Source organism: Bufo bufo, chromosome 2 (genome assembly GCF_905171765.1).
Source record: "Bufo bufo chromosome 2, aBufBuf1.1, whole genome shotgun sequence".
NCBI lineage: Eukaryota > Metazoa > Chordata > Amphibia > Anura > Bufonidae > Bufo > Bufo bufo.
Genome location: NC_053390.1, coordinates 99,885,577 through 99,902,041, shown reverse-complemented (window position 1 = coordinate 99,902,041; position 16,465 = coordinate 99,885,577). Strand labels below are relative to the sequence as shown.

The 16,465-nt window shown below is 48.5% G+C and overlaps 1 protein-coding gene across 1 annotated transcript in view; it reads right to left on the bottom strand.

Annotated features, from left to right (window-relative positions):
* Window positions 1-831, bottom strand: part of LOC120992396 (microtubule-associated serine/threonine-protein kinase 4-like) — a 188,101-nt gene extending 187,270 nt beyond the window's left edge. Inside the window, exon 1 of the mRNA XM_040421363.1 lies at window positions 552-831. Within this exon, the coding sequence (XP_040277297.1) occupies window positions 552-755 (204 nt within the window). The 5' untranslated portion in view covers window positions 756-831. The remainder of the gene's footprint in view (window positions 1-551) is intronic.
* Window positions 832-16,465: the final 15,634 nt, after the last annotated feature.

Genomic DNA, 16,465 nt, shown 5'->3' with positions numbered 1-16,465 from the left:
TCAGCCTGACCCCAACAGTCTGTAAGTAACTTTAAAAATATATATATGTCGTCATTATCATGTTATTGGTCACAGTAGATGCATATAGAATTAGCGCCCCCCCCTATAGACATAGATCGCTAGTAATCAAGAGGATTTATTACACATTCTCATAAAAAATGTCGGCTGGTGGTGATGTTTGGATAGGTTTTCCGGTAATCAGGTTGGCACCATGGTATAGGTTGGTGCTATATAAACACCACACACAGGTGTAGAAAGCTCTATACATACAGGCACATATGTGGTCACAGACAGATAGACTTGGATAAGCAGGTGCCTACAAGATAAGGTCATTAGATTGAAAGCTCCTTGGGAGACAGACCAGGGATTGCAGTGTGCACAGCGCAGCAATGGTGGTGTACACAGATAAGCACAGGTGCACACCTACATACATGCACACACATATATATACATATACACACACACACACACACACACACACATATACACATACACACACACATACATATAGATACACACATACATACATACACTCACGGGGCAGCGCTCACCTCCTCGTCCGCCTCGTCCTGCTCCCCTCTGCTCCGCCGTCTCCTCTCCTCCTCCTGTGTGAGGTGCTGACCCTCAGAGTCGCAGTCGGTGCTGCTCCCCTCACTAGACGCCTTCATCTCCCCTTCTGACAGAGTCTGGGAGCCCGAGGAAGAAAGTGATGAAGAGGAGGAGCTGTCAGCTCCCTCGGAAACTTTGCCGTCCATCTCCCCCGGACTACAACGTGCGTTTCCTGAGCCGGTACCGCAGAGAGGCGCTCCCCAGGCACCGGCATTAGTTATACACAGCCGGGTAGCCGGTGTCACACGGCGCCATGTCCGGGAGATGCGCGAACCTTCTCCCACCTTTCTGCCTCTGCTAAGCCACCGCTGGACGCCGCCGCTCCACCTCTCCCGGGCGTGCCCCGGGAATCCGCTCCGACCCGCGGCTCCTGCAGCCAATGGGCACCTGGGGGCGGTGCCAGCAACAAGTCTCAGCGGGCAGGAGAGCAGCACCTCGGCTGCAGGTGAGAGGAGGGCAGTGCCACAGGTGAGGAGGAGAGGCGGGCACTGCCACAGGTGAGAGAGTCAGTACCACAGGTGAGGGAGGAGAGAGTCTGGCAGTGCCACATGAGAGAGAGAGAGGCAGGCACTGCCACAGGTGAGGAGAGAGGCAGGCAGTGCCACAGGTGAGGGAGGAGAGAGTCTGGCAGTGCCACATGAGAGAGAGAGAGGCAGGCACTGCCACAGGTGAGGAGAGAGGCAGGCAGTGCCACAGGTGAGGAGGAGAGAGTTTGGCAGTGCCACATGAGAGAGAGAGGCAGGCACTGCCACAGGTGAGGAGAGAGGCAGGCAGTACCACAGTTGAGGAGGAGAGAGTCGGGCAGTGCCACAGGTGAGAGAGGCGGGCAGTGCCACAGGTGAGAGAGGGGGGCAGTGCCACAGGTGATGAGGAGAGAGGCGGGCACTGCCACAGGTGAGGGGGAGAGAGGCAGGCAGTACCACAGGTGAGGAGGAAAGAGTCTGGCAGTGCCACAGGTGAGAGAGATGGGCAGTGCCACAGGTGAGAGAGGCTGGCAGTGCCACAGGTGAGGGGGAGAGAGGCAGCCACTGCCACAAGTGAGGGGGAGAGCAGCAGGCACTGCCAAAGGTGAGGGAGGAGAGATGCGCGGCGTTCGACAGGTGAGGAAAGCGGCCACTGCCACAGGTGACGGGTGAGAGAGGCAGCCACTGCCACAGGTGAGGGGGAGAGAGGTGGGCACTGCCACAGGTAAGGAGGAGAGAGGCGGGCACTAACACAAGTAAGGGATGAGAGAGCTCAGTAGTGCCACAGGTGAGGAGGAGAGAGGCGGGCACTGCCACAGGTGAGGAGGAGAAAGGCAGGCAGTACCACAGGTAAGGAGGAGAGAGGCGGGCAGTGCCACAGGTGAGGGGGAGAGAGGCAGGCACTGCCACAGGTGAGGGAGGAGAGAGGCGGGAACTACCACAGGTGAGGGAGGAGAAAGCCAAGCAGTTCCACAGGTGATAGAGGAGAAATCTGGGCACTGCCACAGTTGAGGAGGTTGAGAGCCAGGCAGTGGTACAGGTAAGCAAGGAAAGAGGCGGGCACTGCCAAAGGTCTGCCACAGGTCAGGGAGGAGAGAGTTAGGAGCTGCCACAGGTGAGAGGGAGATATCCGGGCACTGCCACAGGTGAGTGAGGAGGGAGCCGGGCACTGCCACAGGTGAGGGCGTAGAGATGCGGGCACTGCCACAGGTAAGGGAGTAGAGATCTGAGCACTGCCACAGGTGAGGGGGAGAGAGCAGGGAAGTGCCACAAGTGAGGGAGAAGAGAGCCAGACACTGCCACAGGTGAGGGGGGGAAAAGCCGAGAGCTTTCAAAGTTGAGGGAGGAAAGAGCCAAGCAGTGCCACATGTTAAGGAAGAGAGAGCCGGGCAGTGCCACAGGTGAGGGAGGAGAGAGCCAGGCAGTGCCACAGGTGAGGGAGGAGAGAGCCAGGCAGTGCCACAGGTGAGGGAGGAGAGATCTGAGCACTTAAAGAATATTAAACCGCGGCACTCGAATTGAGTAGTTAAGTATTTATTAATCCATCCACAAAAATAGGACTTAAGGCCAACGTTTCGGTCTCATCCCGAGACCTTGTTCACGGCCTGGAAGCAAGAAACGTCTGGTGTGGAGGATGGCTAATAGCTATTAGCCATCCTCCACACCAGACGTTTCTTGCTTCTAGGCCGTGAACAAGGTCTCGGGATGAGACCGAAACGTTGACCTTAAGTCCTATTTTTGTGGATGGATTAATAAATACTTAACTACTCAATTCGAGTGCCGCGGTTTAATATTCTTTATATACTGACTGTCTACCGCTGAGCACCGGACCACTGTTAAAGGAGTGCCGTCCAAACAACTTCTACATAGATCTGAGCACTGACATACTGTAGGTGAGGGAGGATAATGCTGAGCAGTGTCACAGGTGAAGGAGGAGAGAGCCCAGAACTGCTGCAGCTGAGGGAGGAGAGAGCCTGACACTTCCACAAGTAAGGGAGGAGATAGGCGAGGGAGGAGAGAGCCGGGCAGTGCCACACGTGAGGGAGGAGAGAGCCAGACAGTGCCACAGGTGAGGGAGGAGAGAGCTGGGCAGTGCCACAGGTGAGGGAAGAGAGAGCCAGACAGTGCCACAGGTGAGGGAGGAGAGAACCAGGCAGTGCCACACGTGAGGGAGGAGAGAGCCAGACAGTGCCACAGGTGAGGGAGGAGAGAGCCGGGCAGTGCCACAGGTGAGGGATGAGAGATCCGGGCAGTGCCACAGGTGAGGGAGCAGAGAGCCAGACAGTGCTACAGGTGAGGGAGGAGAGAGCCGGGCAGTGCCACACGTGAGGGAGGAGAGAGCCAGACAGTGCCACAGGTGAGGGAGGAGAGAGCCAGACAGTGCCACAGGTGAGGGAGGAGAGAGCCGGGCAGTGCCACAGGTGAGGGAGGAGAGAGCCGGGCAGTGCCACAGGTGAGGGAGGAGAGAGCCAGACAGTGCCACTGGTGAGGGAGGAGAGAGCCGGGCAGTGCCACACGTGAGGATGGAGAGAGCCGGGCAGTGCCACATGTGAGGGAAGAGAGAGCCAGACAGTGCCACAGGTGAGGGAGGAGAGAGCCAGGCATGCCACAGGTGAGGGATGAGAGAGCCAGGCAATACCACAGCTGAGGAAGTACACAGCCAGGCGATGGAAGAGTAAGCTGGACACTGCTATAGTTGAGGGAGGATAGAGCCGGGCACTGCCAAAGTTGTTGGGGGAGAGAGCCGGGAGCTTCCACTGTTGAGGGGGGAGAGAGCCCGGAACTGCCTCAGGTGAAGGAGGAGAGAGCCGAGGGCTGCCATAGGTGGGGGAGGAGACAGCCGAGCAGTGCCACAGGTGAGGGAGGAGAGAGCCCACACTGCCACATGTAAGGGAGGAAAGAGTTGGACAGTGCTACAAGTGAGGGAGAAGAGAGACCGACCCTTCGACAGGTGAGGGAGGAGAGAGCCCAGCACGGCCACAGTTGAGGGAGGGGAGGGCCGGGCAGTGCCACAGGTGAGGGAGGAGCACTGCCACAGGGAGGAGAGAGCTGGGCAGTACCATAGGTAAGAGAGAAGAGAGCCAGGCACTGCCACAGGTAAGGGGGAGAGATCTGACTGCTGCCACAGGCAAGGCAAGAGAGAGTCAGATAGTTCCACAGGTTAGGAGGAGAGTGCCAGGTGCTGCCACAAGTGAGGGTTGTAGAGTGCCAGACAGTGACATAGGTGAAGACGAGAGAGTCGAGTGCTGCCTCAGGTGAAGGAGGTTAGACCCGGGAAATGGCACAGGTGAGGGAAGAGAAAGCCAAGCACTGCCTCAGGTGAGGCCGCTCTCCATTCACCACTATGGGAGTTCTGAAAATACCCAAGCGCTCACTCGGAGCTCCCATAGCAGTGAATGGATAGCACAGAGCATATTTGTGGTGCACTCTCCTTTACTTTAGGGCCCGACTTTATAGACAGGAGCGGGTCCCAGAGCTGAACGCACCTATCTGACATTCTAACGGCACATCTTAGTAACATTGGTGATAAATCTGGGATACACCTAACCATGTCTACTTCTCTCCCACTTTTAAAAAATTCTCAAAAAGGTTACAAACATGGCTTTTCTCAAAAATGTGCAACTTTTTGGTGCTACATTTTTGCTGTAGGGGATTGTTAAATGTACCCCTATGTGTGGAAACCTTTACAGGTTTGTATATTTCTCAATATTATGACGTGTTCTTGGATATAGACATTAATTTGTCAAATGCATCCAGAAATTGCTGATCTCTAGACATGTTACAGGATGAATAGATTTTGGAATAAAAGTTTATGTTGTGGTAATCAACATTAACTTTCCCTTCTAGGCCGGCGTAGTGTTATTCAATAGCCATTGTATTCTGCTGCTTGAAAGATCAGAAAAACGAAATTTCAATGGACTGAAGGAGAGACGCAGAACTTTACAGTCATCACATTCTTAGAAATAACAAAAAATTATGTATTTTAATAAAATAAAGCCCTTCATTAAATCTATATCTGTTAGGCCTCATGCACACGACCGTTTCTCGGGTCGGTATCTGAGCCGCATTTTTTTGCGGCTCGGGTGCGGACCCATTCACTTCAATGTCCGCATCCATTGCTATTCCGTGGCCCCGCAAAAAAAATATAGCATGCCCTATTCTTGTCCGTTTTACGGACAAGAATAGGCATTTCTACAATGGGCCGCCTGTTCCGTTCCGCAAATTGTGGAAGGCACGTGGGCGGCTTCCGTTTTTTGCGGATCTGCGGTTTGCAGACCGAAAAAAACGGAACGGTTGTGTGCATGAGGCCTTAACAGTATTTTGTATGTTTAGGTTTTGGCTTTCTTTTCATTTTGGATGTGAGGCATGGAACCTTTGTTCGTTTCAGAAGCGCAGTGTAATGACAAGTGCTCGCTCCTTTCACTTGAATGTACCAAGTACTTGTAATTACACTAAGCCACCGCTCCGCAGAAGGTGATGCATAGTGTAATGACCAGGAAGCGGGGCCTGCATGGAACTCCACCTTCTTGTCAAACAGCTGATGATGCGGGGCTGCATGGAGTCAGACCCCCGCCAATCAGATATTAATGACCTGTATATAAATTAGGTTACTTTCACAACTGGCGTTTCTGGGTCCGCTTGTGAGATCCGTTTCAGGGCTCTCACAAGCGGCCCAAAATGGATCAGTTCAGCCCCAATGCATTCTGAATGTATAAGGATCCGTTCAAAATGCATCAATTTGGCTGCGTTTGGTCTCCATTACGTTTTTTAGACAGACACTAAAACGCAGCTTGCAGCGTTTTGGTGACCGTCTGACTATGCAGAGCCATACGGATCCGTCTAGACTTGCAATGTAAGTCAATGGGGACGGATCAGTTTTTCACTGACACAATATGGTGCAATTGAAAACGGATCCGTCCCCCATTGACTTTTAATGTAAGTCAAGACAGATCCGTTTTGACTTAGACTTTATTTTTTATGAATAATGCAAACGGATCAGTTATTAACGGATACAAGCGTTTGCATTATTGGTGCTGATCCGTCTGTGCAGATACAAGGCAGATCCGCACCAAACGCAAGTGTGAAAGTAGCCTACAGAACAGTCCCTTTAAGGCGTACCTTAACGTTCACATTTATTATTTTAGGGGGGTGGGGAAAAAGGAGCAGAACCATAAATATTAAGGAAAGGCTGCTTTCATCAAAAGTTTTTAGTCCCACTAGGGAACTTCACAATTCAACTGTTTGATAATGCTTAGTATACACAGCATACCAAAGCAGTTCATAGCCCGAGTGTAAAACTTACACATAATCTATCAGGCCATGCCATGGCAGACATGGAGGCCTTTGTTAGGCCCCCGCTTTCTGTTGTCTTTATCGGCACTCGGCGATTGCACTTGGCAGGCAGAGGGGAGATGGGGACTATTGCTCGCTCATCGTGTGATCGGCAGCACTTTTACATGGGGCAGTTGTCTGGAATGAGCGTTCATAAGAACATTCGCCCTTAATAATCGATGAAGTAGGGCCCTTAGTCCATTACTGATACGTTACACTATTATACACTGCCTGTCCAAAAAAAAAAAGTCGCCACCTGGATTTAACTAAGCAAATAGTTATGAGCCTCCTATTGGATAATTACTGCATGGGATATTATCTTTCAGCTGGCAACAAGTTATTTAACCCCAACTGGTGCAATGAGTTGCTTCCTTCTCATTTCTTAAACAACCATGTCGAAAGACACATCTCGTGGTCGTGGAAAAGATGTTAGTCTGTTTGAGAAGGGTCAAATCATTGGCATGCATCAAGCAGAGAAAACATCTAAGGAGATTGCAGAAACTATTAAAATTGGGTTAAGAACCGTCCAACCCATTATTAAAACCTGGAAGGATAGTGGGCACCCATCATACCCGAGGAAGAAATGTGGCGGGGAAAAAATCCTGAATGATCGTGATCGGCGATCACTTAATCGTTTGGTGAAATCAAATCAAAGAAAAACAACAGTAGAACTCAGGGCTATGTTTAATAGTGAAAGTAAGAGCATTTCCACACGCACAATGCGAAGGGAACTCAAGGAATTAGGACTGAACAGCTGTGTAGCCGTACGAAAACTACGAATCAGTGAGGCAAACCAGAAAAAAAGGCTTCAATTTGTTAGGGAGCATAAAGATTGGACAATGGAAGAAGGTCATGTGGTCTGATGAGTCAAGATTTACCCTGTTCCAGAGTGATGGGCGCATCAGGGTAAAAAGAGAGGCAGATGAAGTGATGCACCCGTCATGCCTAGTGCCTACTGTACAAGCCTGTGGGGGCAGTGCTATGATCTGGGGTTGCTGCAGTTGGTCAGGTCTCGGTTCAGCAACAGTATGTGCTCCAAGAATGAGGTCAGCTGACTACCTGAACATACTGAATGACCAGGTTATTCCATCAATGGTTTTTTTCTTCCCTGATGGCACGGGCATATTCCAAGATGGCAATGCCTGGATTCATCGGGCTCAAATTGTGAAAGAGTGGTTCAGGGAGCATGAGACAACATTTTGGCCACCACAGAGTCCAGACCTTAACCCCATTGAGAATCTTTTTTTTTTTTTTGGTGACTTTTTTTTGGGACAGGCATTGTACATAGCCTCTGTGTCCAATGCATACCAGTATGCTGTGCCTTCCATTTATATACAGTGTGTAGATATATACACTGCGTGCAGAATTATTAGGCAAATGAGTATTTTGACCACATCATCCTCTTTATGCATGTTGTCTTACTCCAAGCTGTATAGGCTCGAAAGCCTACTACCAATTAAGCATATTAGGTGATGTGCATCTCTGTAATGAGAAGGGGTGTGGTCTAATGACATCAACACCCTATATTAGGTGTGCATAATTATTAGGCAACTTCCTTTCCTTTGGCAAAATGGGTCAAAAGAAGGACTTGACAGGCTCAGAAAAGTAAAAAATAGTGAGATATCTTGCAGAGGGATGCAGCACTCTTAAAATTGCAAAGCTTCTGAAGCGTGATCATCGAACAATCAAGCGTTTCATTCAAAATAGTCAACAGGGTCGCAAGAAGCGTGTGGAAAAACCAAGGCGCAAAATAACTGCCCATGAACTGAGAAAAGTCAAGCGTGCAGCTGCCATCAGTTTGGCCATATTTCAGAGCTGCAACATCACTGGAGTGCCCAAAAGCACAAGGTGTGCAATACTCAGAGACATGGCCAAGGTAAGAAAGGCTGAAAGATGACCACCACTGAACAAGACACACAAGCTGAAACGTCAAGACTGGGCCAAGAAATATCTCAAGACTGATTTTTCTAAGGTTTTATGGACTGATGAAATGAGAGTGAGTCTTGATGGGCCAGATGGATGGGCCCGTGGCTGGATTGGTAAAGGGCAGAGAGCTCCAGTCCGACTCAGACGCCAGCAAGGTGGAGGTGGAGTACTGGTTTGGGCTGGTATCATCAAAGATGAGCTTGTGGGGCCTTTTCGGGTTGAGGATGGAGTCAAGCTCAACTCCCAGTCCTACTGCCAGTTTCTGGAAGACACCTTCTTCAAGCAGTGGTACAGGAAGAAGTCTGCATCCTTCAAGAAAAACATGATTTTCATGCAGGACAATGCTCCATCACACGCGTCCAAGTACTCCACAGCGTGGCTGGCAAGAAAGGGTATAAAAGAAGAAAATCTAATGACATGGCCTCCTTGTTCACCTGATCTGAACCCCATTGAGAACCTGTGGTCCATCATCAAATGTGAGATTTACAAGGAGGGAAAACAGTACACCTCTCTGAACAGTGTCTGGGAGGCTGTGGTTGCTGCTGCACGCAATGTTGATGGTGAACAGATAAAAACACTGACAGAATCCATGGATGGCAGGCTTTTGAGTGTCCTTGCAAAGAAAGGTGGCTATATTGGTCACTGATTTGGATTTGTTTTGTTTTTGAATGTCAGAAATGTATATTTGTGAATGTTGAGATGTTATATTGGTTTCACTGGTAAAAATAAATAATTGAAATGGGTATATATTTGTTTTTTGTTAAGTTGCCTAATAATTATGCACAGTAATAGTCACCTACACACACAGATATCCCCCTAAAATAGCTAAAACTAAAAACAAACTAAAAACTACTTCCAAAAATATTCAGCTTTGATATTAATGAGTTTTTTGGGTTCATTGAGAACATGGTTGTTGTTCAATAAAAAAATTAATCCTCAAAAATACAACTTGCTTAATAATTCTGCACTCCCTGTATACATACCCCTGGTGTGCCCATGTTATACCAGCTTTCTTTGTTCCACATTATACTAATCCTCTATTGCAAAAAAAATAAATAAAAAATCTGAGTAATTTTGTGCATAATTGCTAATTTTAAAGTCATTTTGTGCAAGATCTTTGCATACACCATATAAGGCACAGACATACTGTACATGGGTTTAGAAGATAGAATAAAAGGTGGGCACATTGAGGCCTGTATGGTTGGCCAAGGTAAAGTTGGTATGGTCAAATTTGCATTGGTTTGTTAAAATGTGGGTGTTCCCAATAATACCACTATACAGTTATACTATAATTAAAGGGTGTTCTGGAGTAGTAAAAGGTTGATGGTGGCCATACACCTTAAATAGCTGTAGGACGATAACTATTACTCCCGCCCCCATACAACATATGTTCTCTATGGCAAGAGGGATGAAGACACTGCCAGACACCTCTGTTGTTCTCCTCTTGTGAACAAAAAATTGGCCATTTTAAAACCTAACTATCCAACTACCTGACCTGTTTTTCCTGCCATCGGAGAAAGGTTAGGACAACACCAGTTGGGATGCCACCATTGGTTCCCTAATCATCGGGTGACTGCTAAAAACATGCAGATCACAGATGACTGGGTGAAGGACAGGGAAAATGTAACTAAACATTGGAAACTAGTTTCTACTACTTTTCCTCTCACCAGTTTATTGTCAGTTTTGTTTGTGATAACCTTCGTGCTTATTCAGGATTGTTATAGTTCAGCTAATGGAGCTGTAGCCGCCTTCTCTCCCATCAATTCCGTGGATGCCATCTACCCGGTTATTTCATAGAACTCATTGATGGGATTATCCATCTCCCATTTGTACTCCTGTCACAATGTGAAGGTGGAAACAGGCAATCTCCCATGTGTTCTCGGTGTCTATTATTAATCAAATGAAGACAGTGACAGCCACCCGCTGAACCTGCAGTCCCTTCCTAAAATGAACCGGATTTGGAAAAGAAAAACACATCTTGAACTACTTATATTCCGTGCACACTAGGTATTCCATATGGTCTGGCCATCTAGTACCTCCATAAAACTTTATATTCTCCTCTAGGAGAAATGCCAATCTTTTTACTTCTGTGCGTATCCAAGAGCAGAAGTCTCTGAGTGCATCTATAAAATCAGAAGCACACAAAGGTACCGTCCAGGCCCATATCAGAATACAGATGTATATTATGGATCCATAAGACATTCATCTGACACTTCAGTGAGCGTGGGCCCTTAGGATTATTAAATGGTGTGATTTTTCAGTACAAGTGGTGGTTGGGCTCAGCAGAAGAAAACATTTAACGCTGCTGCTGGCTTCTTTCATAGGACTTCCTATATAGATCCATTCTTTTTGATATGATAACCTATACTTGAGAAATTTCTTTAGGGACAAGTTGGGGCAGTCAATTTTTATAGACATATGTTGTGCCTCTTAAAACCAATTTCAGTTATGGCCTTAAATGTGATTAGTGTAAAGAAAAGAAAGAGTGAGTGACATGTCCCCAAGTGGCACATGACTGCTGAGGCCAATGAATGGCTGCAGTGGTGCACATGACCATAGATGGGACGTCCCACTTGCAGTCATCAGGGAACCGAAAATAGTGGGCTCAGGATCCTCGATGCTGGAACATAACACCAGTAAATAGGTGTGCTAAATAATTTCATGGCCATAACTGAAATTAGTTTGGGGGCCACCCCTTTATATGTGCCATGTTGACGTAACGTGTCGGTGCATATGTATGTGTAGTACACAGGAACTGTACTAAGACATGCAAATTATGTCTTCATGCATGGAACAAAACCTGTCGCCATAGCCCATCACCCCAGACTTCACTTACACCCAAAACTCACATAGTGACCTTAGTCTCTCAGTGCATAATAGGCGATTCTTCAAGGAGATCTCCCGTTTTGCCAGTAGTCCCCCCATGCAATACACAGACGAACACTGCAGTGAACAGTATACAGTGCTGATGTTCAGACTACTGTCCCTAGACACTTTATGCCAGACATAGCTATGCACATTGCTGACACATTGATTTCCTCTTCTTTAATCAGTAAGCCCTGGTAAAGTAAAACAATAGCAGTAGATGACAGAGTTGTCCTTCTCAGCAGGGAAAAACGGTTACCTACTCTCATGATCATTCGGTCGTAAGTTTGTCAAGACAGGGTTAATAGAGAAGAATGCGAGGGATGTAATGGTCGCTGAAACTTTCCTCTCACTGGAGGTTCAATGGGCTTGGTTGTTTTTCAGTAAAGGCACTAAGACTTGGTGGTTTTACAAATAAAGGGACGGTTTTTAGTTACAACCCTAAAAGACCCTAAAAGGGGATTTCCAGGGGCGGACTGGGAACTTAAAGTGGCTTTGGAAAAAAAAAAAAAAAAGTGGCCCAATTTTGGAGGCATTTCGAAATTAACAGAAGGGGGGGGGGGGGGGCTGTAATTCCGTAGAGCAGAACGAAATACTGTCCTAGCAGAACCAAATACCACCGTAGAGCACAAAATACTACCCCAGCAGAACCAGATAGGCTAAGAGAATCAGACCTCCTCCCAAGAGGAGGGCTTGGGTGGGCATCGGCCCACCTTAAAATTTCCCTGTACGGTCTATGGCCAGTGCACCCTTAGGGTTGTTTCACTTCAGCAAATGGCCTTTATCATGTAGATAAAGTTAATACAAGGCACTTACTAATGTATTGTGATTCTCCATATTGCCTTCTATGCTAACTAGATTTATTTTCCCATCGTATTATAACCTGTTCGTTTGGCTGCAGCACAGATACAAAGTGGCCGTGACGGAAGCTGCTGTACCAGCGCGTCATCGCGCACTTGCACGGCCCCACCACCAGAGGGGCCGCCCCTTTTTCCTATAGTGTGCAAGCATGACCACCACTGCTGTACTGCAGGGTGGTTATAACCTCTGGAAATGAGCAATGTACTATATAATGCGATGGGAAAATGAAAAGTTCTTACCAGACAATAACGTGTAAAGCCTTTTTTCGGTGCCAGCATCTTTTTAACAGTAATTTCCTGCTAAGTTACTTCCCCTCCAGAAATCAATTAATTTGCTCCCTTATAATGCCAGTTGCGCTGTTTGCCATCTTGTTAAACTTTACATGTCGCTTGTTCTTCCAGTCCCCATTTATAAAATATCTGCTTAGAATTTGTGCCATCAGCAGACGTAAACGCGCAGCTTACAGTGCTGTTAGTAAGCAAATTAAAAAGCAGTGGACTGAGGACAGCAGCCGGAGGTAGTCCATTAATAACAAATCTCTACCTTCTATCCTCAAGACAGTTTTCAAGCCAGTATAGCTCGATTTCCCTAGACTGCTATCCCTTAATGGATTCAGTAACCTCCTGTGTGACATCCTATTAACAAACTCCTGGAATCTAAATACAATTTGTGGTCAGGACCTAAACGAGTGGAAGATGCCCAACCACCACCCCCCTACCTAATTGGCCTGAGGTGTGCCTTGGCCTCACTAGGTCGGTATGCCTGAAAAAGGGGGCATACCCTGAATGTGATGGTTGAATGACTGAATGAAGAATGGGAATGGGTGGGCAGGGGACGTCCGAATGCCGACGTGCTGCCTGGGAGAGCCAGACTGCTTAAGACAGGTACCGGCCCCTCCCACAAATCCAGGCTGCCTGGGAGAGCCAGACTGCTTAAGACAGGTACCGGCCCCTCCCACAAATCCAGGCTAGCCTGAGGCCAGCCTTAACACTTGTGGTCAGGACCTAAACGAGTGGAAGATGCCCAACCACCACCCCCCTACCTAATTGGCCTGAGGTGTGCCTTGGCCTCACTAGGTCGGTATGCCTGAAAAAGGGGGCAAAACCCACCAGTGAGGGAAGGATAGGCCTGAGGTGCTAGGTGCTGAATGCTTGGACCAGCTCCGCTTGTGGCTCCGGGATATACCGTACAAAGCACCCCGAGCGCCAGCGCCCCAAGTGTTTAATGATATGCACAGGGACTCCATGCTTGGACGCTGCGGATGCCGCACCGATGCGGAAAGAATGCCCCGAGAATTGAGCCGGATTCAATCCTACACTGGTCAACAGGATGCGAATATGTTTGATGAACTGGCTGGACGTCAGTGGACCAACAGGGAATGGAAGTAATGGGTCGGTGGGGCTGTGAAGACTAAGGGCCAGCAAGAGGTTGTCCAAGACTGTCACTGGACACCATGCGTTTGTGGTCTGGAAGAACTTAACTACATGGCCGGGACCTACCTGCCTTGTTTTGTTGTGAGGCAACTGCAATGAGTTACTGCCCATCCTGACTAAATCTCCCTTGCGGAGAGCCACCGCCCCTTGTCTGGCCTGTGTCACTTCACCTGGTCTTAAAACCCGTAAAACGCCAAGTACATCGCCGCCTTGATCACCAGGCTGGGAAGGACTCTGAATGGTGAGAATGTGAGAACTTCCGACAGGCTAAGAAACGTGTCCCCCTTAATAGGTCGACGGACCGACTTGACCGTGACCTGGCTCTTTTGAATGCCTCTGAGGATGGCCTTGATCGGGTGAGCTGAAAATATAGAGGGTCTGTCTGGCTCTTGAAGTGCCAAAAAATGCAGCACCCCAGCCAAATATAGCCTAATGGTGTTGCAGGATAAAGCCAATACCGAATGACAATAAGACACGAAAGCCACCATATACTTGACCTGACCTGTGTCACCTCTAGGATATGCCAACTTAAAGTTCGAAAAAAAAACACCCACGCTCGGCGGTACGACCGCAACGTACTGGCCGACAAAGACTTGGTAATGAGTGAACTGGCGACCACCATCAGAGAGTCTAATCCAAGACCAGCAGCCGCCAGTCCGGTACCGGGGTGCCCACTGAGTCTGCTTCTGGGTTCTGTAAGAAAAAGCGAGAAAAATCAAAACGAGATAAAGCATCAGCTGCAACGTTGCTGACCCCGTCCAAAAACCGGGCATGAAAATGAAACCCCCGTTCCAGAGCTATCCAGGTCAGTCTACGCATGAAAGACATGATAAGTAACGATTTAGATCTGCCCTTGTTAATGATCTCTGCGGTCGCCATGTTGTCAGTGTGGAAACCACCGTGTGACCCGACCACCTATGCCCCCAGACTATAGCAGCTGCTACGATAGGATAGATCTCGAACAATGCCGACATCTGAGAAAACCCCGGCAACTGTAGCACGTGTGTGGGCCATGAGCCGGCGAACCAATGTGAGCAGATATGGCCGCGAAACCTACCGAGGCAGCTGCGTCTGAAAATACGTGTGGAGAATCAGAAGTGGCCCTCGGAATAAACATGGAAATGCCGTTCCACCCACTGAGAAATCTGTCCCACATGAACCGATCTTCTCGGGCGTTAGCATTAAGATGCACTGATGCGTCCAAATCACTGGTCTGTTGTAATAGACTAGCAATCTTGAAATGAATGATCTACCCTGAGGAATGATCCTCATGGCAAAGTATAACATGCCCAACAGAGACTGCAATTCTCTCTTGGTGCAAACCTGAGACATGAGCAAGGAACGGACACCTGATTTGATTCTGTCGCGTTTGACTTGTGGCAGACTGGCTGACATGGCACGTGAATCCAGAGAGATCCCCAAGAACGTGACAACCTGCGCAGGCCCTTCTGTTTTGTGTTCGGCCACTGGAATGTTTAACTCCTTGAAGACCTGCAAGAGAACCTGCAAGTCAACAGGTGCCTGAGAGGGTTCTTCGATCAACAGAAAATCATCCAGGTAGTGAATGACACTCTGGCAACCCTGTTCCAACAAAATCCATTCCAGTGCCTGCGCTAACCTGTCAAACAGACTGGGGCTGCTCTAGGAACCAAACGTCAACTTGGTGGTGAAATAGTACGCATCTCTCCATTTGATGCCATGCCACTGCCAGAGATATGGGCTAATGGGCAGCAGTTTGAACGCATCAGAGACATCTGCTTTGGACAGCCAAGCCCCATGCCTGTCTTGAAGAATGACCTGGATAGCCTGGTCTACGGAAGTATACTTCAAGGAAAATTCCTCGGACGGAATCAACGAGTTGAGACTAGGAACGTGGGAAGAATGTGGAGCAGACAAATCATAAATCAAACGAAATTTATTGGAATATTTTCCCTGCACCACCAGGGCCGTCTTTTCGAATGGGCACGCTGGGCAGTTGCCCGGGGGCCCCACTTGCCTGGGGGCCCGCCTGCCCAGTGAACCCACCAGCCAACTTCCCAACCGTCATTTAGCAGCGTTGCCGCCAGGGCCGTCTTTACCAAGGGGCAAAAGGGGCAGCCGCCCCGGGCCCAGTTGCTCCTGGGGGGGCCCAAGGCAGCTGCCTCCTGAGCCCTGCCAGCTACTGCCCCGGGTGTCAGGCTGTCGGCTACACAGGCATCATGATCGTACTGTGTTAATGATCTTAATTCTAGGACCTTAAAAAAAACAACCTGTTAACCCTACGACCTGCTGCCCGTAAGCCGACAAACAAGATGACGGAATCTAAGCCCCTCCCCTTCCCCCCCCCAGCAGCGTGAAACGATTGAACGAAAAGCCTTCGAGGCTGACAGGGAGTATGATAGTCGTTTCCACTGACGTATGAAGCGAGCCCGAGTTTGTGTGAATCTGTGACGTGGCAGATTAATTAAAAACGAATACTGCGGGCTAAAGAACCTACAGACGTGGTAGGTGATGTATGTAAGTATAGGATTTGTGGAAAACAGACCGTATGACGTATGACACTAGTCTACGAGATGAAACGGGGTGTGTATGTCGTGCGAGCGTGTAGCTGTATTGGCGGATGAACCTGTGCTAGAGGTGTATGGATGAAGCTTGGTGGATAAAGTTTTTTTTTTTTTTTTTTTATTTGAACAACCCACTTTTTTTTTTTTTTTTTTACTTTATTTAACAATCCACTTGTACCCTTTTTTTTTTTTTTTTTCGTCAAACTGCCTGATGTGCGAACTATGTGTCTAAGGTATGTATGTAGTGTATGATGAGTGTCAAACATGTGCACAAGCAGCAACCTTGTAAGTAATCAACTCAGTAATGGCACCAGGACCCAGCTGACGGAATCTAAGCCCCTCCCCTCCCCCCCCCCCCCCAGCAGCGTGAAACGATTGAACGAAAAGCCTTCGAGGCTGACAGGGAGTATGATAGTCGTTTCCACTGACGTAT